Consider the following 23,703-nt stretch of genomic DNA (forward strand, 5'->3'; position numbering starts at 1 on the left):
ATATACATATACATACAGAGAGAGAGAGAGAGAGAGAAAAATGTGACATAACAATTAACAGCTTTTTTTATTACCGTAATGCATTTGTATTTTTGTATTATTTGAATGGTTTCATTCCCTATTATAGTTGCATTACGTTAATGAGAATTTGGGTGAAGCATGCTTACTTATTTAAAAATAATAATAATGTTGCAATGCATAAAACTCAAACATAGGCACCATTTATATTGGCCTGCAAACTAATTACAAGCATCTAATAAGATCTATAGATCAAAATTTTTGATCTATGAACAACATAAATCCAGTCAAGCATGTCTAAACTTTGATGGATAGTTTCTGATCCTGCTTCTCTGTCTCTATCCTTCAAGTTCGAGACTCGGACCCAGTCTCATTTTTGGCATTTGGCCCAATCACACACTCAATAGGGGTCTTTTGTGCCGTCTGCATTAGACGCCTAAATATACAGCGCACTTCCTCCACTCCCCATCAGACTGACAGCTCAAAGCCGCCACACGCAGCGCTTCTTCACAGAGAGCATCATGTCATGACCGGAGCGTTTGGCTCCATCCCTGAGAAACATCACATCAGACCAGGCTGTAAACGATCATGTTTTATGAGAAACATCAGTGAGGAAGATTAAAGCACATCAAGGGGAGGAAAGTCATTCCTAATATACAGTACTTCTAACATTTATATACAAAACTCACAGAAATCTTTAGTTTTATGAGGTAAACATTAGGATAAATTTTAAATCATTTCCTGTGTTCGAAATATTACTTTTCATCCTTTTAGTGTCTTGTACAGAATAGGATATATTAAGCTTAAAAGCATAGCTGATAATTATAGCTAACATAAATTTCTCGAAGAGAAATAACTATAGCTCTTTATGAAGTGTTTATTTTCTTGTCATTGTGTAAATAAGTTAGAATTAAGCATCCGAGTATGACCAAACCATATTTCTCTGATAAACCCTTTTATAGAAACATTTCCTTATAAAATCTGTAATTTATTATTAATAGTACATGCTTGTGTTAAAGTGCTAGTACTGCACAACAAGAATGACTAAAGTTTAAACTAAATGAAGGCAATTTCACAGGCTTGTAAGAGTAACTGCAAAAGTCATGTCTACTTAAAAGGATTCTACCGCCACCTAACGGTCATGAAAAGAAACTACAACCATCTTTCATTTGCTGGAAAAGTGAATTTACTGGTATGAAAGTCTCATTTTGTGAAATTCTCATTTTCTCCACGTTCGTCTGACTCTGCTGTGCCGCACGGAAACTGGAGTCTCTGGGAAATCATGACCCAACTGCAGCAGACAAACATTGACATTAAATATGACATTTCATTTCTGAAATTAAGGATTTTTTTACTTCAGTACAGTGACTAACCAAATGACTAAAACAACCTCAACATATTCCAGCTTCTATGGCTAATTTCATATAAAAAAAAAAAAAAATAAAGTTACTAAAAACTGCAAATTAAACAAAAAAAATTGAGCTGATTCTACTGCCACCTAATGGTTATGTAAAGAAACCACAACTGCCTTTCATTTGCTGGAAAAGTGAACTTTACTGGTAAGAAATTCTCATTTTGTGAAACAATAGGAAAAAATAATTTGTTTTGATGATTATCAAAAACAGTTTCCAGAAACTCCATGCATATTAATGCTACACTTAAATGCCAAGCACTGACGTCAGTAAAGCAGTAGCCTAACTCTTTCCAACAGCACAGCTTTAATTCACACTGGGTTAATGAATATTCCACACAGCACAAGACTGCAAAAGCTACAAAGATTGCAACAAACAAGCTGAACAGAAATCACATTACAGGAACTTTGTTACAAGGCTACTAAGTCAAGTCCATGATGCACCACATTCACCTACAAACGCACTTCCTGTATGTCATGTCGTCAGAAGCTCAGCAACGGAGGCCACCTTGGCTCAAAACTTGCGCGGCTGTTGAATGCAGGAGATGCGCGGGACGTGTGGTTTCTCTGCGCTCGGTCTGACTCGGCTGTGTCGCACAGAAACTGGAGTCTCGGGGAAATCATGACCCAACTGCAGGAGACAAACGGTAATGTTAAATTAAAGCTTCTATGGCTAATTTCATGGTAAAATCCAGGTTTTAAAAAAAAAAAAAAAAAAAAAAAAAAAAAACCACTACTAAAGTGTAAACTAAATAAAACAAATAAACAATAAAAATTATAAAATTAAATAAATAGATAAATATATTACATACAAAAAAAAAAAAAAAAAAAAAAAAAAAAAAAAAAAACCACCACCAACAACAATAAAGTTACACAGAAATGATATGATAACCTCAAGATGTTCCAACTTTTATGGCTAATTTCATGATAAAAAAAAAAAAATCAAATTTAAAAAAAGTTCTTAAGACTAAAAACAATGTGCAAAAAAAAAAAAAAAAAAAAAAAAAAAAAAAAAGTATTAAAAAGTATAAAAAAAGTATATATTTTAAATATTTTTTTATAAATAAAATTAAATATAAAATATTAAAAAATGCAATATAACCAATAAATGCAATATAAACAATAAATAAATTTAATATAAATAAATTACAAAATGATTAAATATTACTTTTAATAAAATTAAATAAAATATTAAATTGTAATTATCTATTAGATTTTAATATTTTATAATTTGTCTATTCTATTTATTTCTATTTCTTTTTCAATTTCTATTTATTATTTATACGTTGTTGGTATGGTATTTATTTTTGTAATATTTATCTATTTATTTGATTTTAATTACATTTAATTTTATAAAACCAAATAAATAGAGAATTACATAAAATAAATACCATACTGACATCAACAACAAATATAATACTACACTTAAAAGTAATAACATTAAATACATAAAATAAAAAATTAAACATTTTAAAAATAAATATTACATAAATAGAAGAATAAAAATATGAACAAACAATTAAACAGAAACTGGAAATGGAAAAAAGATAAATATTAAAGATAAATACAAAAATACAATACAAACAAAAAAAATAAATAATAAATTATAAATAATAAAAAATTATTTTGAAAATAAATATTACATAAATAGAAAAATAAAAATGAACAAACAAAATTAAACCGATAAATTGGAAATGGAAAAAAAGAAAAAGATAAATACAAAAAAAAAAAAAAAATTAAAACAAATAATAAGTTATAAATAAAATATTTTAAAAATAAATATTACATAAATAGAAAAATAAAAATATGAACAAACAAAATTAAACAGATAAATTGGAAATGGAAAAAAAGATAAAAAGATAAATACAAAAAAAAAAAAAAAAAATTAAAACAAATAATAAGTTATAAATAAAATATTTTAAAAATAAATATTACATAAATAGAAAGATAAAAATAAGAACAAAATTAAACAAATTGGAAATGGAAAAAATAAATATTAAAGATAAATAACAAAAAATAAAAATAAACATACAAATAATAAAAATTAACTAGAAAAATATATAGAAAAATAAATACAAGAGACACAAAAAGAAAAAGATTTGACAAATTTGGTAGCTGCCATTTTAGTATCCAAAACTAGTTGACAACCACTTGTTTAGAAGTTTGGACACTTGCAGGGGATCAAGACATTCAAATGGGTTGATGAGTTCAGAAAGTAAATCCTAAGTTTAATTAATGGCCCATGTCCTAGTTTCCATTCTCACTCAAATTAAAGTTTGCGGAAGTGAATAATATTACTGAATACAGCAGCGTCTGTGAAGCGCTTGCAAACTAGAGCCACAGAAACTGCATTCATGTCTGGGTATGATGTCTACCACAATGAGGGTTGCGAAGGGGCAGAAAATGTCTGATACATTTCCGGAAACTTTCCATGGGAAGTTAAGCCAAGGAATTTTGGAAAGATTCCAAGTTGGAAACCTAACGGGAATTTATGGCAATTTAAGGGAATTGTTTCATATACAAACATAAATAAACATTTTGTTTGGTCATAATCAGAGATGCAGATTCAGGAGTGTGGCCTCAATAGCACTGCAGTAAGCAGTTTCTTCCCATTAATTCCCATGGAAAGTTTCCAATTGCCAGAATTTTGCAGCCCCAACTACAATAAACTCACTTTTAAACCTTAAAAACTCTCAGTTCGTGCAATCTTATGCTTTTTAAAGCAGCTTCCAATCAGCAGCGCACTATGGGACTAAAGAGGATACATGCAATGCTAGTAATATCTTGTCATTAGGGTGAAACAAACCTTCTCAAGCGGACCAGCCAGGAGAAGACTCAGATGCTGCATTCTGGACGGGGTCGGCAGGGACCTGGAGAACAAACCAGTACTTCAAGATTAGGGTAAAATACTGCATTTAAACAGATAACACTGAATGTGTCCTCCTGAATGAAACTGCACGGTTCTACGATTTCATGCAAAGCGCTGAAACATTTTTAGCAACACGTTTCTGCTTCATCACCTTTTAGATGCCTGCAGTAAGACTAAAATAATCTTTTTTTCCATGCATACATTTTTTGATGAACCACTTTCAATGTTTTGTTGTCGACCAGAATGCAACATTTAAAAAAAGAAAAGCCACCATGATATGAATGGTACTGCCAGCGGGTTTAGTAAACCACTGCACATTCCTTCATAGTCCGAGGCAGCATATTTTCTATGAAACGTGTTCATTAAATGTTGAGCAAACTGCCAGAGAGATTGAACGAGAAGGAAAGAGGCATTTGAAAACAGCTGAATTTAATTTCATCTCATCTGAGACAGAAAGAGGTCAGCAGGCAGAAGATACTGTACCTGGTTTTGTCCAGTTTCTTGCCCTCTTTCTCCACATTGGCGTTATCATCAGCGCTCTTCTTCACGACTCTTTTTCCTCCCGCTTTCACTGAAGAAAGTGCACAATTTCACAGTTTCAAAAGTCAGGAAATTAGGGATGCATGATTAGCCACCATATCGGTATCGGCCGATGTGCGTTCATTTTTAATGTTATCATTATCGATAAATATTTAAGCAGATAAAAAACAGATTCTTTCTTCAGATGAGACACTTCAGATGCACACTGTTCACAGTTTTGAAAATTTCTTGAAATATGATTGAAATCACTTCAAAAAGAAATACAGTTAAGTACAACATGTGCAGCGCAAGTCTGTCATATCGGCTACATAAAATTATAATGAGAATATTATAATCATGTGCTTGGGACATGACTTTTAATGGTAAAACTCTTGTTAAAACTTTAAATTTGGATTTAATTTTATAGGCCAATATATCGGTTATCGGCTTTCAAATATAAAGAATTATCGGTTATCGTTATCGACTAAAATTTTCATATCGGTGCATCCTACATGAAATTATGTTACACAATTGTGAAAGTGTTAGGAAACGTTAAAGCTTTTGTTCACTTACACGTGTTTTAAAGGTGCAGTATGTAAGATTTCTGTCCGCTAGAGGCCTATTCAAAACAAAGGCGTAGCTTGATGACGCCAAGTTTGAGCGCTGAATCTTGGGACATGTGGTCTTCACATCATCACAGTTGGTGGAAATAATCAGGATAGGACTCGGGAAGAAATCATGTTCATGGATGCAATTATTAACATTACTGTAGTATGAAGCAGAGCAGGAGCGAGTGTTGTGGAGCTGAACGAGGAGCTGGAGCGATTGATCAACACACGCCTCACGAGCAGCGGGACTTTTATTATGACACAGTCGCCGGCGCCGCTTCCACTTTTCCGGTCATGAGTATGAGGTAACGCAGCTCTGTTTATCATATTAGATACGTTTGAGTGAGTTGAAAATGTTATAACGTTACTCTGTGCGTTCGCTCGGCGGCTGCTGTGAGACACTGTTACACACTGCTGTAAGATAGATCGATTTTACAATATCATATTAAATGCTGGATGATTGTGTTGATAAATAGCATGCAATTAATTTAAAAACGTATTGTATGATGGAGAAAATGCTGTATTACTATTAATAAAAAAGCTGTATCTGATTATGCTAAAAAATTTAAAATTATATTTAAACAATGAGACTAACGTGTTGAGCTATATAACAATAATTCGTTTTCTGTCTATAAACATATCAAAACAGTTGTTCCCTTGTCTATTAAAACATGTAAATATTAAAGCATCTTTGGTGTTTCCATGGTTTCTGCTTAATAAAACTGGAAACCGAGGGTAACGCAGATATGACGCCATTGACAGGCGACTCCTCACACGTCCCGGAGCCTTGGTTAAAACTGCAATTTTCTCACGATTTACAAATAGTTGCAAACATTTGGGATATTGTAAGTACTCAAGTGAAAAAAATATATATAACACTGGCCTAGTGGTTTTTGGATATTTTACTGCAAAAATCTTACATATTGCACCTTTAAAACTATTGCCATATCAAACCAAACTTAATATGCAATGTCACACTTTATTCTAGCTGACGTAGGAATAAGATAAACCCCACAAATCTGCACTTCCAATTCATTCCTATAGGATGCTCTGAGTCACTTTTTCCAGTCTCACAAATCAATTCCAGTTCACGAGAGCATTGAGTCCTTTAGACGTCCACTACTATCATCTCAGTCCGTTGGGCCTGTTGTTCTGAATATTTGGCAGGTCTATGGAGGCCCGGAGTGTAAGCGTGCAAATATTTGCTTAATAAAACAGGCCGCCCGCTCAAATCAGTCTAGTAAAGCCAGTGAAAGCACTAGTGTAATAAGGGAGTGTTCAATGCTTGCAGTTTTAAACAGCCCAGAACATTGTGTGAACTGGTCATGTGACCAAAAAAGACATGGGTTTTCATAACAGGTTGTTTGTTACACATTCAGGTTTGGATGACAGATTTAAACCACCACCTTTGACCTTTAAAGACTGTCCTGCTTGCATGTCAGTAGATTTATGATTGCATAAGTTCACAATACACTCTCAAAATACATTCTCAATAAAGATAAACATCTACATTAAGTATTTTTTTGCATTATGCAAATGCAAAACTCCCTGATTATCTTAACTAAATGTAAATTCAGAACCCTGTCTAGATAGGCAGCTAGTTTGAGACAGGTTTGCAGTGTACTAATCGTTTTAAATCACTGTAGTAGTAGTAAAAACTGAAACAAAAGCCTTCTGAACTCACATCCTGTGACACCTAGTAAGAAAACAAGAGCTGATGTTTGTTTTCCTCTCACTGCCTGAACTACTAAACCCGCACAAGTGGGCCTACATTCACAAAAATAACATGCAATATTCAACATTTAAATCGCATCGTAATTATGCAAACTGGAAGAGTGTTGCAATAAACCTCAAGCTACTTAAACAGCGTAAACAAAACAAGAAATCATAATTAAGAGACTTTAAAACACTAAAAGTTTCATATGTTAACTAAACGTGCAAACCTGCAGGAGGATGACCAGCTTTCAGCGAGTCTCTCGCTCCAGTTTTAGAAAGTTGCACCATTGTTAGTTTTCTTCAACTGCGACACAAACACTCTGTTATTCAGTCCGCCCACTCGCGCGCTTTAATACTCGTGAACCTCACTGACGTCACGGGGGAGGACGCGCCGCGCGTGCGTGAGAACTGCACGCAGCAATCTCACAACAACACAAATGCGAATGTAAAAAACATTTGTCGACCTTATTCAGATTCAGAGCAGCGACATGACAGGTATGAAGCAAAGCGAGGCGATGATACTTAGTGTTTTCAATGGCATCCGCTGTAAAAAGCTGCATAAAGATCACTTATAATTTTCCACAGTTCATATTTTTTAGAGTTTTTTTTTTTTTTTTTGTCTACTGAAATTCTGGGAAAGGTATTTTTGCTGTGTTTCGTCAGCAGAACACTTAAAAAACACATTAATTAACAGTATAACCCACTGAGGAGATCGATCCCTCACAGCCTTGTAATTTCCGTTAAAGGATTAGTTCACTTTCAAATTAAAATTTCCTGATAATTTACTCACCCCCATGTCATCCAAGATGTTCATGTCTTTCTTTCTTCAGTCAAAAAGAAATGAAGGTTTATGAGGAAAACTTTTCTCCTTATTATAGTGGACTTCAATGGACTCCAGATGGTTGAAGGTCAAAATTACAGTTTCAGTGCAGCTTCAAAGAGCTCTACATGATCCCAGACGAGGAATAAGAGTCTTATCTAGAGAAACCATTGGCCATTTTCTAAAAAAAATTACAATTTTTATACATTTTAACCATAAATGCTCATCTTGAACTAGCTCTCTTATACTTCTCTATTAGAATTCCAGCAGTGTAGACACTGCTAAGTGTATTACTGCCCTCCACAGGTCAAAGTTTGAATTAAATTGTCATATACAATATGCTAGTGCAAGTATATAACAATTAGTTCAAACTTTGACCTGTGGAGGGCAGTAATACACTTAGCAGTGTCTACACTGCCGGAATTCAAACAGAGAAGTATAAAAGAGCTAGTTCAAGATGAGCATTTATGGTTAAAATGTATAATTTAATTTTTTTTTTTTAGAAAATGAGTGATGGTTTCTCTAGATAAGACCTTTATTCCTCGTCTGGTATCGTTTAAAGCCCTTTGAAGCTGCACTGAAACTGACATTTTGACCTTCAATCGTTTGGGCTCCAATGAAGTCCACTATAAGGAGAAAAATCCTGGAATGTTTTCCTCATAAACCTTAATTTCTTTTCGACTGAAGAAAGACATGAACATCTTGGATGACATGGGGGTGAGTAAATTATCAGGAAAATTTTAATTTGAAAGTGAACTAATCCTTTAAAAATCAAAATGGCACTGCTGTGCATGAATAAGGTCTATAAAGCACATTAAAACTGAACGTGTTACAGTAGAGAATTTGTGTTTAATTTATCCACATAGCATAAGAATTGAAGTAACCTTCTAAATAGTCCTTGTAACTACTAGATTAGTGTGTAAGCGTGCTCATATGTGGGCGTTTTTTAACCACATATTAGCATACTGCCTACTACTGCTTACTATATGTACTAGTTTGCTTACTATTTCTGCCATAGAGTACCTCAGGGATGACGTGTTTTTGTAGGCAAAACACGGAAGCGAGTTAGCATTTTAGGACTTCCGGTTCCATCGCCGTAAAGTCTATGGGTTTAAAGGTCTGTGGTTAACAAAGCCTCTAAATACTTTCACATTTTGATCTATGACATAAAACACACCAATTATAACCCGCTTGTGATAAAATTGCTAACAAATTGCTAACAGGGACTACTTCCTTTGGCGGGGACTTTAGACATCATCATGATAAACAGGACATTTGGACAGCATTTTTCATGAAAAAGTGGATAAGTATTCATAACAGCACAGATCATAATCAGCGAGCATGTTTTTAAATGAAGTTGTTTTCTAAATAAAGTTTGAGGAAGCTTGGTGGTGACGACGTTGATCCGCGACCATGGTGTGCTGTAGTCCGTTTATAGCCTACTGTTAGCTTTTTATGTCTGATGACTTTATTTAGGCTTCAAAATGTATAAATGTTAACTTGTAAAGATTATCTTGATAGACAAAACGTGTAAGTGTCATAACCCTTTGTTAAACACAGAGCTTATTTTTTGCGATTTTCCAAAAGTCTATGGGAAAAATGCATAGGCTTTCAATCGAGGGAACCCGTGCGCCGCTAACTTCTGGGTTGACCTACAAAAACACGTCATCCCTGAGGTACTCTATAGAAACATATGGTAAACGTAGTATGAGTATGTATTTATGATAGTATGCATGCCATTGGATCTCAACCCTGATCCTGCACGTTTTTGATGGATGCGTCACAAATCATATCACCTACTATTGACACTCTAAAAATGTTGGGTTAAAAACGACTCCCAAGTTGGGTTGAAAATGGACAATCCCAGCAGATGGGTTAAATGTTTGCCCAATGTGCTGGGCAGTTTTTTTGTATTGTTTAAAAATGACTATATGGCTGGCTTAAAATGAACCCAAAATAGGTTGGAAATGAAAAATCAGACACATAATTACTAGAGGCAACAATAACAATCAAAATGTGAACATTTATTAATTTAATAAATGTTTATTGTTTAGTTATTATTCATTAAACTTATTAAGAAATGTTCATTTATTAAACATTAATAAATTTCCAACATACTTTGGGTTTATTTTAAGCAAGCAATACAGTAATTTTTAAACAATATTTGAGTTAAATAAAACTACCCAGCAGGTTGGACAAACATTTAACCCAACCACTGGGTTAAAACAACCCAATTGCTGGGTTTGTCCATTTTCAACACAACTTGGGTTGTTTTTAACCCAGCATTTTTTAGAGTGTAATAGGTGAAAAACAGTAGCCTAGTCTATGTGATAAAAGAAGTACAGTATGTCCAAATCCACAGTAGCCTACTTATAAAAGAGTACGCAAAAGAACCCGGGAAATTAAGTATTCCATTACTTATTACTCATTGCTTTCTAAATCCCTTATCAAACCTGAACAGTTGAAAGCCAGAGTCATGTGACCTTACCTGGGACACACCTTACAGAACAGTGTGCACAATCTATGTATGCACATGTTTTGGTGTAATAGCTACCTAAAATGCACTAAACACAACAGCATACGTGTCTGCCAGAAAAGTATATGCTTTAAGTTATTTACGTTGGGTAATTAACAATGTGAGGTAGACGATTGCTTAATCACAGCCTTTGTGAAATTGCAGAACCAAAATATGTGAAAGCAATGATCAAATAGGCTGTTACAGATTTTATTTATATTATTATTGTTTTATTTATTGATATAGATGGATATGGGTGACATACATTATATATATGAATAATATGCATATAATATATCATGCATTATAAACAGTGCTCCAAAGACTTTCCTGACATAACACGGTATAGTTGTCAATATACTGCATGATATAGTAAAGTGAACAATAAATGAGTGCATACAGAGAAATTTAACACCAACACTTCATTCCATATCTGTTAATACTGGCAGATAAATACAGTGTAGTGAACTTGTCAAGCAAGAATATAGCAGTTGTTATTTTAAGAGAAATACACTTTTTTGTATTGTGCAGCTGCAGTGAAAGCATTTCATTTGTTTGCCGTTTTCGCTCTTTTTGCCTTTCTGCACCAAAACACAGATCTGATTTTCTGTCTGCACTGAGACGAGCCGTAGTAGTATAGAAGAGGGTCCAGAAAAACACTTGCGCTCCCCAAACACACAGCCAACAGGTATGCAATATATGATGAATCTGTTTCCTCGTGGTTTCCTCCAGTAGCTAAATGAACACAGTGGTACAAAAGGATGCCATTGGTTGGAGCAAAACACACCACAAACTCAATCAGCACAGCTGTAGCCATAATCACAGCTTTCCTTCGGACACCTGAAGGTGATGACGAGAGTTCAGACTTTGCACTGAGTACATATATGATAGTAAAGTAGCTCACTAAGGTGACAACCAGTGGCAAGAAGTAGTAGAGGCAGGAGAGGATGGAGAACAGGTGCACATAATACAGCATTGTAGGGTCGTAGTGGCGCAGTGCGTCATGACAAGTGATGCCCACATCCTTAATGTTGTCCGTTTGTCTCATTAAGAGAAGTGGCACCGTACCAGCGAGCGCCAGCAGCCAGACCAGCACACATACGCACATGGCTTTCCTTGTGCTCCTCCAGGTTAAAGAGGTGATGGGAAGCGCCACAGCCAGCAGTCTGTCCACACTAATGCACATCATCAGCAGTATGGAGCAGTACATGTAGCAGTAGTAAGCTGCACTGAACACACGACACGCCACCTCACCGAACACCCAATCTGAAGCGTTCAGCTGGTAGTGGATCTTCAGAGGCAGCAGCAGGGTAAAGAACAGGTCCACAAACGCCAGGTGAGACATGTAGATCACGGCTGGTTTCTTCACTTGAATCCTACAGGTGAACGTCACAAAGGCCAAAGCATTCAGGGGCAAACTAATGAGGATGACGATGATGTAGAATGAGGGCATGATGTGTGTGACCATCAAGCCTTTGAGAAAGACAGCAGACTTGGGTGAGATGATCAAATTCATTGGAAAATTCATTGGAAATTCAACTGTAATGTTGTGTCTATGTAATTCTATATTAAAGATCATATCTGTTATACTCGCGATTTGAAAAGAAGGACTGTATAGACAGCAGTCAGTATCTGTAAAAAGCACAAAACACAATGAGTGAAGGTCATAAACTACTAAAACATACAATTTTTAGAAAAAGGTAAGCATGAGATCCACCCCTAAACATTACCATCACTGGGGTGTAAGCGGATCATACAAAAACTTTACGAATGAAATTGTACAAATTTATACGAATAAGCCACCAATTCTGCAAAACATAATAGTTACAAATTGTCATGAGACTGTGTTGCATATTACTCTTATGCGTTGTTGAAGAGTTAGGGTGGTTAATGCTGGTTCTTTAGTAAGATGAAGCACCCAGAAAAACAAGAGCACCCTCAGTTGATACTATAATAATATATTGTCAAAACAGAAATCACAATCCACTGACTGCTCAAAACTCCAGTTTTTAATTTAGTGTAACAAACAAAGTGTAGTCACGATCAATGTTCCCTCTAAGCTGCGCGCGTGCGCGGCCGCGCACTTCTGAAGCCGCGGCCGCGCAGAGAACAGACATGAAAATGATTGTAGTAGTTTAAATGAGAAATAATTGTAGTGCTCTGGACAACCGCTATAGAGTTATTGTCGCTATAGAGTTAGAACCGGTGAATGCGGTTTACAGGTTTCATAGAAAGAGAACGACTGAGCGCGTGAGAGCGTGAGAGCTGGCTGGCCCTGAGCTAAATCAGTCGCGGTAAGAATACTGTAATGTTTGCGGACTAAATACATCAATACGAGAGGCAACGCGAAATGTGAAATAAAACGTCGTGTTTTAATGAAAAGTGGTGGAAATAACGGATGATGGGCACAGAATACTAACAAAACTCTGAGTCTTTTACAATCACACACCCACTAACGTTACAGGTGTAGCTTGCAAACTCAAAATACATAAGTACCTCAGTTTAAATAGATTTTTGTGTGTGGTGGTGGTGTGGGTTTCAGGGATGTTTAGATAACTATAAACGAGTTAATGTTCACTTTTCTTAAAAATATTTAGCTATCAGTTTAAATGCTTCAGTTTGTTTTCACTATATAATATATTAAAACAAATGGAAGCATTTAAACTGATATAATACTGTATATCAGTTTAAATACTTAAATATTATATTATATTTTATTATATTATAATGTAAGCCTAATAAAAAATTGATCTCCCAAGGGGATTGTTTAGGGCTCCTTGCCACAAAAAAATCTTAACCTCCTGGTATATAAAATCTGGGAAATTCATATAAACATGTAATTTTGATGGTTTAACACTATCTGTTGCTAATAATTGACTGTACAAAAACACATTATGGTTGTCCCAAACCAACATTGTAACTGCTCATATTATATTATTATAAAGAATTGAACTGTCCTGCAGGAGGACAGAAATTATTTTTTAATAGAATTTCTTGGTAAAGACTGGTACAGTTAATACAGCAATGTGAAAAAATCTCAAGTAACCTAAAATGTGCTTAATTTAGTGACTGAACTGCTTGTTTTCAAACATATTATTTAATAAATCAATTACATCAGTTACATCAATGGTCAAATGGTCAAATAAAATAGAAACGGCACATTGAAGTTAAATGTTACAGTTGCATGATAAAACCATTTTTTTTGTGTGTGTGTTTACGTTCATTGTACAGGTCTGATATAAAGTATGTTTTTGCTCAGGTGGCCAAAATGTGTAGCCTGGGTGCCAGCCCGAACCCCGCCCACAACATTTTTTGGACGGGAAGTTCTGCCTAGAATATGAGTATGACAAAGTCAGGCTACAAAATGTGTGCTCAACAGAGAAAAGTTTTGCTCAGCGAGAAAAAAAATTAGAGGGAACATTGGTCACGATGTAAGAGATTTGTTATGCATTGTTGGCAGCTTCACTGATTATAACGGAACTCTGCGAGGTCGCAATGAACTGACAAAGCAACAGTGTTTTACTGATTGTAAAGGAAGCGGTCTTGGCTCGCTTTCAAAGCTATACCCAATATACCCGACTGAATAAAACTGATGTTCCCTTTCGATAAGGTTCACTCGCCTTGCGTCAGTTTCTGACGCTTATGGGGCAAACTCAGAATATTGAAGCCTAATTGGTTCACGTCTGCATTTGCATCGACAAAAGGCTTTTCAGCCCATCGAAACAGGTGGGCCGACTGCCTATTTAAGTCACGTTGAAAGCCATTTTGGTCAGAATTTTTCTCCTTCAAGAGCGAAGATCATCTTGCTGACTTTGAAGACAAGAAAGAAGCCTTCTGCTTACCGTAGAACAAGCCGATTAACAGCGCTTTGACAGCTGCAGCTGATTCAGCGCTTCTCCCCTATGGCCGACTGGCAACAACTCAAAGAGCAAATTTCACATCTAAGGGTGCGTTCACACTTGTCATGTTTGGTTCGATTAAAACGAACCCTGGTGCGATTGCTCGGTTAGTGCGGTTCATTTGAACATATGTGAACGCTGCCATCCGAACCCTGGCGCGCACCAAACAAGCGGACAGAGACCGCTGAAAAGATGGGTCTCAGCCCGCTTCCAAATGAACTCTGGTGCGGTTCGAATGATATATGAACGCAACACGGACCAAAGACATGTAAACGAACCAAAAACAGGAAGACGAGACCCTAAAATGGACAGAATCCTCACGCATGTCGGTTTTTCTCGTCATAGTCGCAAGTTTGCCCATCACAGGCATCAGACGCGTGTCTACTCACAGCAGATCGTTTGTGTGTGACGGAGGGATTCCCACTGCTGTTTTGACTCCTTTGCACATTTTATAAGCTCTTCACGAGTTCCCAGCTGGCCAAAATACCATCATATGCAGGCTACACACACATAACGAGTGCATTTACCTTAGCACACTGCATTGTTTTGGATGTTCGGTAAGTCCCGTCTCAAAATAGGCAATACGTCATAAAATCCAACCAATCACGTTGTGAATGCATCCCTATGCCTTAAGGTTCGGTATCTTTTGGTTCGGTGATAAAATTGATCTGAAAATCTGAACGCTAATCGGACCAGGACTAAATGTTTTTTTTCTTATTTGCTCCGGACCAAATGAACCAAACGAACCGAACTACAAGTGTGAATGCACCCTAGAAGAGCAAATTCCAGTGGCGTTCTCCATGCCATGGACGAGAGTGGTTCTGACCCTGCGGCGTTCAAGTCTACAGCCCAAGCAATTGGTTGTGCCATGGCTAATTTGGTGGTCCTCAAGTGCCCCCTTTGGTTAAACTTAGTGGAGATCAAGGACGCTGACAAAACAGCCTTCCTTGATTCCCCTGTCTCTCCCTCAGGGTTGTTTGGTTCTGCAGCGGATGGCTTCGCTGAGCATTTCACAGCAGCCCAGAAGACATCTAAGTATTGCACCACTTCTTGCCAAAGCGGATGAGATCCTCTGCTCCTTTGAGTCGTCCTAAGTTGCCGTAGACTCAGCAGCACGCCAAGCTGGCTCCCGGCACCCATTCGGCCCCAGTAAAAGGCGGAACCCGAGGTGAAGCAGCGCTTCCATCCAGCTAAGTGCTACCTATTTCCCAAGTGCCAGGGACCCTGCCCTAAGCTAGCGCTGGACCCTGAGCATCCCAAGCAGCCCTGATGTCTTGGGCACGAGGAGGAGGAGGCTAAGTCCCGCAAAGGCCAGACTGCCCCTAAAGCGTCTATGTGTTCACCTCCCAAACCCCTGTTCAGTTCCGGGTGTTGGAGGTGTTGTGTTTGCTTTCAGTTCTGGATCCACCCCACCATTGGTATGTGTGCTCAAATAAAAAACAAACACCTTCACAAAAAGAGCATTCCTCCTCCTCATTATCCTGCCACAAGCATCAAACCCCTGCCACGGTGCAGTGGGCTGCCATCTGAGGCTCTTCAACCCCTTGCCATCTGCAGCCAGGCTTGGGAAGTCATTCCCAGCATGTCAAATTGGGTTTTAGAAATAATCAAACAGGGTTACTCACTCCAATTTGCTATTAGACCCCCTCCCCCCACTTCAGAGGCATGACTCACACTTTGTTCTCGGACACAAACGCTCACGTCCAACCGAGCCGAAGTACAAGCACTGCAAGCAAAGGGTGCTGTGGAGGAAGTCTCCACTGCCCACAGCAAGTCAGGCTTTTACGGATGCTACTTCCTCATAATAATTGAAGAAAAAGCCCTATCACCCATAGATCTTAGATGAGTTGACGGGACATAAAAGACCAGGTACAGAGGAGCGGAGATCATGCATTGGGATGTAGGGGGATTAAGAGTTCTGATAAATATAAAGGAGCCAGGCCATGCAAAACATTATAAGTGAGAATTTTAAAAACAACACGAAACCTGACAGGGAGCCAGTGTAAGGACTTCAAGATAGGAGTGATGTGATCCCTTGTCCTCGACCTAGTCAGGATTCTTTCACATCCCCAAGAAAGATGGTAGCCTAAGGCCCATCCTCAATTTGAGATGTCTGAACCGCTCTCTGATAAGACAGTCATTCAGAATGTTGACTTTGAAACAAATCCTCTTGCAGATCTGCCCAGGATCTCTGAAGGATGCATACTTTTATATCTAGGTAGCCTCTCATCACAGACCATACTTGAGATTTGCGTTTGAAGGGGTTGCTTACCAATATATACAATCCTACCTTTCAGATTGTCCCTAGCTCCATGCACCTTCACTAAACGCGTGGATGTGGCACTCTCCCCCCTGAGACGGGTGGGAGTATGCATCCTGAATTACTTTCTGCACAGATTTCTGCTCCTCAGCTACTTGGAAAGTCTGGGGTTCGGAACCAATCTAAGAAAAAGCTCACTGTCACCCGGCCAACCCAAATTGTGGAGCCTCCATCTGTGTCTTCTCAGTGGGAGCCCTTCACCTCTTTCCTGGGAGGCTATGAACACAATCTTCTACCAGGTACCTTTACTGCCAAAATGATCTATTTTTTTCCAGCTGGTGCTCAGCTCAGAATGTAGACCCTCTGTCTTGTAAAATCACTTCTATTGTCTCATTTCTACAGGAGCTGTTGGATGTCGTTCACGTTCAAGGTATACATTGCAGCTATTGGGAAGCTGTTGGGAAGTATGAACATGTGGTCAGATTTCTCAGAGGGACCAGGAGGCTAAACCTGCCTCGTCCCAACACAGTTCCTTCCCGGGACCTATCTATTGTCCTGAGAGCACTTCGCATAATGATGGTCCCGGTCTTATCAAACATATTTTAGGTCCCTATCTCTGGTAGCCTGGCTTGGGGCCCTTGTCATCAAGTGCCCCCAGGCTACAGCCTTGCAGGACGGCTTCTGTAGCAAGGTGCTATTGAATTGCGTTCCCCATAAGTGTCAGAAACTGACACAATGTTCGTTCCCATTATCTCAGGGAACCAAGGATACATCAGTAACCAGGAAAGTTTTTCATGCTGCTAAGAGGACCAACGGCCAATTGACCCACCCCCCTTAGTTACTGTTGCTTTGTCCGACAAGCCATGGCACCGTCATGCCACACAGAGTGAAAAATACATTGCGGAGCAAAGAGGACACTGACAACACATCGACAGACAAGACAGAACAGGTTACATAAGATATTAAACAAAGTCCCAGCTTTCAAATTTTGTAATTTTTAAGAAATTCTAACAATAAAAACCGTTTTGTGGCTCTTTAACTCTCTGAGGTCTGAAAACGCGCCGACGCGTTTTGCAGGATTTTTTTCACATTGCAGCAAAACAGACTTAAAATACTCCGTCATTTCTTGTCATAGAGACATAAGTAATATATCAATTGAAACTATAGAATGTCTTATTTTATTTGTGTACACTCAGAGTAAAAACACAATGTTGTGCTTTTTGTAAAATAAAGAAAACTAACATGATGCGTGATCTCTCCTCTCCCTCTGAACGAACTCCAATCTGATAGTTCTCAGAAAATGAACTGTAACTTATGAATACTAATGACAAAAAAAATGACACTTACGTCTAAAGAAACGTTGAAATGTCAGGTTTTAAATCGTGTAAGTCAAATCATTCTGTGTTTATGTAATCTGTATGAAAAGAGAGCCATGTCAGAAGTCTGTGATTCAGCTCATTACCCGCTAATGTGGCCACGCCCACGGAGCCAGCGCTATTCAGACGCAAATTCAGAGGCAATACATGCATTCATTGTCTCAATCGTGTATTTATTGTCTTGAAAAGTGTTTATTTGGATGTTAAAGCAATGGTTAGCGATCTCTAGAAGACATGCAGTTAGTTCCTAGTTCTTTTTCTTCTTTATATGAATTTGTGGCCTAAAGGTGTACAGAGAGCGCCCTCCGGCTGCAAGTATGAATTAAAAACACCATTCCTGAAATGTTCTCTTCTTCTTTAGAATAATCTGTGGACTAAATGTGCACAGAGAGCGCCCTCCGGCTGCAAGTATGAATTAAAAACACAGTATCCAGCACTCATAGTGATGACAATAAATATTACTTCTCAGTATAGAAAACTGACATAAATATATAAGAATCCATCAATATTTCTCCAAATGTGCATGCTTTTAAGCTAAAAGCCTATATGAAATGCCATAGAGGTAACATAATTGTTCAGACACTTTGCATCACAGAAATAAATTATATTTTAAAGAATATAATAGAATACAATTATTTTAAATTGTAATAATATTTCACAGTATTGCTGTTTATGATGAGCTGAGACATGATTACAGAGGGTTTTTTTCACAGCCTACCTGACTGAAAGGCCTCATTAATATGCAAGTCATTTCAGGTCATTATTATGTGATTCTTTTGTCTTCTCAGGTGTAAATGGCCCATTATGCATGCAGATTCATGCCTCCACGCATACTGTGTTTCTTGACAAAAAGTGTCTTACAAAAACTAAATCAATATATTGTTTTATATGAAGGAGTAGGCAGCATAATTTTTACATAATTCTGAAGCAAAAACTCTAGTCTACAACCTCCAATAACCAGAAGTCTTGTGAACACAGATTTAATATACTTATTTTGGCCTTATTACAGTGACTTAAGTTTTTTGTTTCACTTTTGTCATTTATATGTTTATGAACAACTGAAAAAAGCACAAATGTCAGGGCATGTCAAAACTTCTCCAAGCCCCAAATCAGCCTCAGATTCCAGAGGGTTAATGTGTCGTGACCAATTGCTGTAGCGCCTCAGCTCAAGCAGCTCGTGAACCGATCATCTCTTCCTACTAGTTAATTTATAGCATCAAATAAACATGAATGAACATGAGAAGAAATGTTGTTTCAAATGCGGAAAGATGTCAGTACACACCATTTTTCAAGTTCACGTCCAGCAAGGTTAATCTTCTAACTCCTGACTGCTTTGTCTGACAAAATGGCGGATTCTGCATTATGATTGGTTAGATCGCTTGTCAATCAAACTTCCGGCGAAGGGTCAATTGCATGCTGCAAAGTTTCACAAATGACATATAAATACTGGATTTACTCTGCACGGGACAGAAATATGACATTAAAATAATAATACATTAAAGCAATGTAAAGGCAGACTGATAGATTAAAAGAAAAATATTCATAGCAAAATATTTTTGAAATTCTATTCCAATTATTGGTAAAGGTGATGACTTGTAAATAATCTTAAATGTCTCACCGTAAAAATATGTTGTGGAGTCGTTGCTTAGCAAGCATTTGCACCCTACTAGACCACCCTTAGCATTTGCGTAAGCACTCTTGTTGGTTTGATTCAGGAGCCAGGCCTGCGAATCGTAGTCAGAATCTGTAATCAATACAAAAGACCATTAGTGAAAGGTCTCATAATACAACCAGAGAATAATTAGGAGAACCATGGGCACATTTAAGAAAAGGCTTTCTTTGCTTTTTATCCAGAGCAAATTATAGTAGGCCTACCGATACAAAGGCTGCATCCTTCAAAGAACTCTGACTTCAAAGGCTGTGAAGGTCGGTCCGAGCATTGGTAAATGGGAAGGTCTAGCCTACAGAGGACATGAGTGACAGTAACTTTTATACTAGACTTTTTAAAAAGTTATATTAAACTGTCTTAAAACAAAACAGGGCTCTAAATGTGTTCACCATGGTCCATTCTGTTTGGAATAAACTGCTCAATTCATATGGATTAGTTTTACAATCTCATTATGAACTTTTTGAAGCATCAAAGTGGTAGTTGCATGGACTGTCAATGGAGGGACAGAGAGCTCTCAGATTTCATCAAAAATATCTTCATTTGTGTTTCGAAGACAAATGAAAGTCTTACAGATTTGGAACGACATGTTCCTTTGACATGATTAAATGATGACAGAATTTTCCTTTTTGGGTGAACTGACCCTTTAAGTTACACATCAGCAAGACATTAAATTACAAATGCATATTGAACTGATGATCTACTTACCATTATTGGTGGCAGTGCACAAGTGTGCAATTACAACTGAAAGCAAGATTATTTTAATTCTCATGATGATCAGCTGTCTGTTTCTATCGCTAGATGTTTTACTCCAAAATCTATAGGCACAAGTGGATTAGCAACGTCCGATTTGTGAGCCAGTCGTTCACCGAGCCAATGGGTTAATGTCCAAACCATGTAAAGTCAAGTCTGGAAAGAATTGCGTGTGGTACAGCGTTTTAAAGTGAACATGGAAGATTTCCCCTGAGACTATTAATGGTTTATTTTGGGAGTGTCCCAAGACCCAAATGTTCTGATGAGAACTCAATGATTACAAAGAAAAGCTATGATTCTTGTTAACATGGAAGCTGATGTTATTTTAAAATGTTTTTCATTGACGTCAGGCCCGGAATGGCCATAGGCAAAATTGGGAGAATTCCTGGTAATTTTGGGTCATTTTCGTAAATTTGGGCCAGTAGTAGTCAATTCGACATGATGACAATTTCACAAGGGACATGGAAAGTTTAAGTCATAATTCATTTTGAAGTATAGAATAAAAAATCCATCAATATCAGTGTTTTTATACAGGGGTGTAACATGACATTTATAGATAAGCATAGTCTAAGCCATACTGTCTGATATTCATTTTTATTTAATTCAGTTTTTAATTTGTGTGGTATTTTGTGTATAAATGTTACATTATTCTATAACATTTATGATAATGTTCACACTTTATGGTACTGAAGTAAAAAAAAAAAAATGTGTCTCTGTGGTCTCTTTATTTTTGTAAAAAAATATTTTCATTTAGATGTTTAACTAAAACCTATAATCACAGCTTCTGTAGTATTAATAACATCAATATATTACAGGCTTCAGATTATAATATTAGACAATATTACCAGTTTTTGATCACATTATTGACAGTTGCAGGGTATATCATAATTCATAAACACACAAAAAAATAGGATTTATTCTCCTTTAAGGATTGGAAAAGCGTTCTTACATATTTCCTCAAGGCAAAGGCAAGTTTGAGCAAGAAGTGCTCAGAGATAAACTGAACAAACAAGCATGGTCAGTTTTATTATGAACAGTGCGTTGATCAGAGGAGGTGCAACAGATTTTGCTTTATGAAAACAGATTTATTTATCACTGTTGAGGGAGTTTTATGAGTTTGACATGTTTAAGCAGTTCATTTATTAGTCTATAGCGTGTATAAGTTCGTGCAGTCCTGTGACTCACATGTCTGAGAACTGCTGTTGTGTTTGGCTGCGCTTCACATCAGTGTTCTTGTGTGAGGAATGTCAGTCCCAGACTGAAAAGAGAACCAGATGCTGAAACAAAAATGATCAAATATTCAGACCTAAATTTAAGATTTATGTAAATATTTAAGCTTTAGGACAGTTACGAGACAACAAAAGCATCAACCTAAAAATGTTGTGACCTGTGAAAGGTTTTAAAGTCCCCCTGTAGTCAATCATTTTATCCCTTAAAACTCATCTTTGATCACCAAAATGACATATGTCATATATTTGCATGCTAAAAGTAAGATTTTAAATTTGCAGATATCCTACTTGTGTATGAAATTTTGCATGGTATGGCCCCACCTAGACTTAATGAATTTATTAAACAAAATTTTAACTCATCTACTAGGGCCACTACTAGAGGGGACTGTATAATACCTCATAGAAGAAGTGCTTTTGGGCAGTCAGTATTTTCTTACAGAGCAGTACATACTTGGAATAGAACTAAGAAATATTACATCTCTTGCTTCTTTCTCTAAAATGATAAAAGGGTGGTTATTGGATAATCAAATATGTCTTCATAAATAGTGGTTTCTTGTTTGCTTTTTTTTTTTTTTGTGTGTGTGTGTGTGTGTGTGTGTGTGTGTGTGTGTGTTACCATCAACCTGCCAGGGACTGCAGATGAAAATTAGCCAGAATGGCTAAATCTGGCACATTTACATAGGAGACTTGTTTCTTGTGTTAATTAATGTGCATTGTCCTCTTTTAAAAAAGCAAATAAATAAAAATAAACATAAACATATGTAAGCGTTTTTCCCTGTGATAAAAATGTCTTTATCCCTCAAAATAGCTTGAATCCTTGCTTCATTTAGCATATGTGGACTCATGAATATGCTAATTAGCCCCGCCTCCACTCGCTCACGCCAACTCAGAGATCCACTCGGTCAACTTACAGAGTTAAACGCTGCACAATGGTATCGATCTTTACAACATCGGACACATAACATTAAATAATAAGATTAGCCTTTTGCTTGAGTATGTTATCAAACAGCTGATAATGTTACATAAACAGTTCCCATTCTTCATCTCAGAGTCAGACAGCTGCCTTCATATCAACAGAAAAATATACCAGATAACACGGCATTTCTCAACTCCCCAGCTGCTAGTTCGCTGTTAATGGTATGCTAAAGCCCGCCTACACGTTGATTGGTTACAAGGTAGTTCGTGACGTCACAGACACCAGCGATTTCAAACCGCGGGGTTGAGACTGTTTTTTTTTTTTTCCACTGCAGTTTTAAAGAGAAAATACTCAGCAATGGTGTTGACTTATGAATTAACACATGGTTAGTCTTAAATCATTTTAAAAACACCACACAAACATATAAACAATATTAAAAACTTGATTTTCACTTTAAGGCTCGTTCACACCAAGGATGATTAACTATATATTAATTATAACGATAAAGATACAGTTATAAAAATGGTTCTCAATATTAAAGAATAGCAGAGTTCACTATAACGATAAAGTTGGAATAACTTTCAGAACGATTTTATCCAGCTGATGACCGATAAAAACATTGACAGCCAAAACATTGACAAAAGTGACAGTGGCAGACAAGCACGCGCCTATCACAGGCTGTGATGACGCGTTTTAACGGTCATCAATATCGTAAATCCTGCAAAGTTTTTTATATTTTCATTTTTTTTTTTAAAAAACGTACAGTATGTACATTTATAACACTATACTTCGTATTATATTACCTTTGCATCAAATTACAAAAAAAAAAAGTTAGTTCTAAATGACATCTTTCTATCAATCAAGAGCGATCAAGAGCCGTTCCTATTTATGAAAGTTGTGAAAACACTATTGTGGAGTTTTTCTTTTGCTATTTCAGCAAATGGAAACACAAATATAACTCGGAAAAGTGGAAAGGTTCTATATGGTAATCTTTTTAGTCTTTATTATTATTTCCTGCCGAACATGATGCATATAGACACATGGAGGTTGATATGTCTGGAATCTGCAGCATTTGCTGTTATTGAAGCGGAATCTGTTCCCTGGAGGCCTTTGATAAACACTTCATTA

The 23,703-nt window shown here is 36.9% G+C and overlaps 2 protein-coding genes across 9 annotated transcripts; both read right to left on the reverse strand.

Annotated features, from left to right (window-relative positions):
* Positions 1–595: 595 nt before the first annotated feature.
* On the reverse strand, positions 596–7,526 carry LOC125270778 (death-associated protein-like 1-B). 4 transcript variants are annotated; one of them, XR_007185467.1, is made up of 5 exons: positions 7,369–7,526; positions 4,782–4,869; positions 4,236–4,299; positions 1,883–2,060; positions 596–1,309 (listed from the first exon to the last, which is right to left on the reverse strand). XR_007185467.1 is itself a non-coding variant. In XM_048194713.1 (5 exons), exons 1-4 carry the CDS (start codon positions 7,427–7,429, stop codon positions 1,944–1,946), a joined length of 330 nt encoding a protein of 109 aa, XP_048050670.1. In that variant the 5' UTR covers positions 7,430–7,526; the 3' UTR covers positions 596–1,309; positions 1,895–1,943. The 4 variants fall into 4 exon arrangements, 3 of the variants coding, with proteins under 3 accessions (XP_048050670.1, XP_048050671.1, XP_048050669.1); XM_048194713.1 differs by having other exon boundaries at positions 1,895–2,060; XM_048194714.1 differs by lacking the exon at positions 1,883–2,060.
* A 2,686-nt stretch (positions 7,527–10,212) lies between these two features.
* LOC125270777 (proteinase-activated receptor 1-like) lies at positions 10,213–21,829 on the reverse strand. Of its 5 annotated transcripts, XM_048194708.1 has the most exons (5): positions 21,616–21,829; positions 19,887–19,972; positions 19,630–19,755; positions 12,067–12,108; positions 10,213–11,949 (listed from the first exon to the last, which is right to left on the reverse strand). In XM_048194708.1, coding segments are annotated over exons 1-5 (1,182 nt in total). In that variant the 5' UTR covers positions 21,618–21,829; the 3' UTR covers positions 10,213–11,023. The 5 variants fall into 5 exon arrangements, with proteins under 5 accessions (XP_048050665.1, XP_048050664.1, XP_048050668.1 ...); XM_048194707.1 differs by having other exon boundaries at positions 10,213–12,108; XM_048194711.1 differs by lacking the exon at positions 21,616–21,829 and adding an exon at positions 20,386–20,600 and having other exon boundaries at positions 10,213–12,108.
* Between the last annotated feature and the right edge of the window lie 1,874 nt (positions 21,830–23,703).

Source organism: Megalobrama amblycephala, linkage group LG6 (genome assembly GCF_018812025.1).
Source record: "Megalobrama amblycephala isolate DHTTF-2021 linkage group LG6, ASM1881202v1, whole genome shotgun sequence".
NCBI classification, from domain to species: Eukaryota; Metazoa; Chordata; class Actinopteri; order Cypriniformes; family Xenocyprididae; genus Megalobrama; species Megalobrama amblycephala.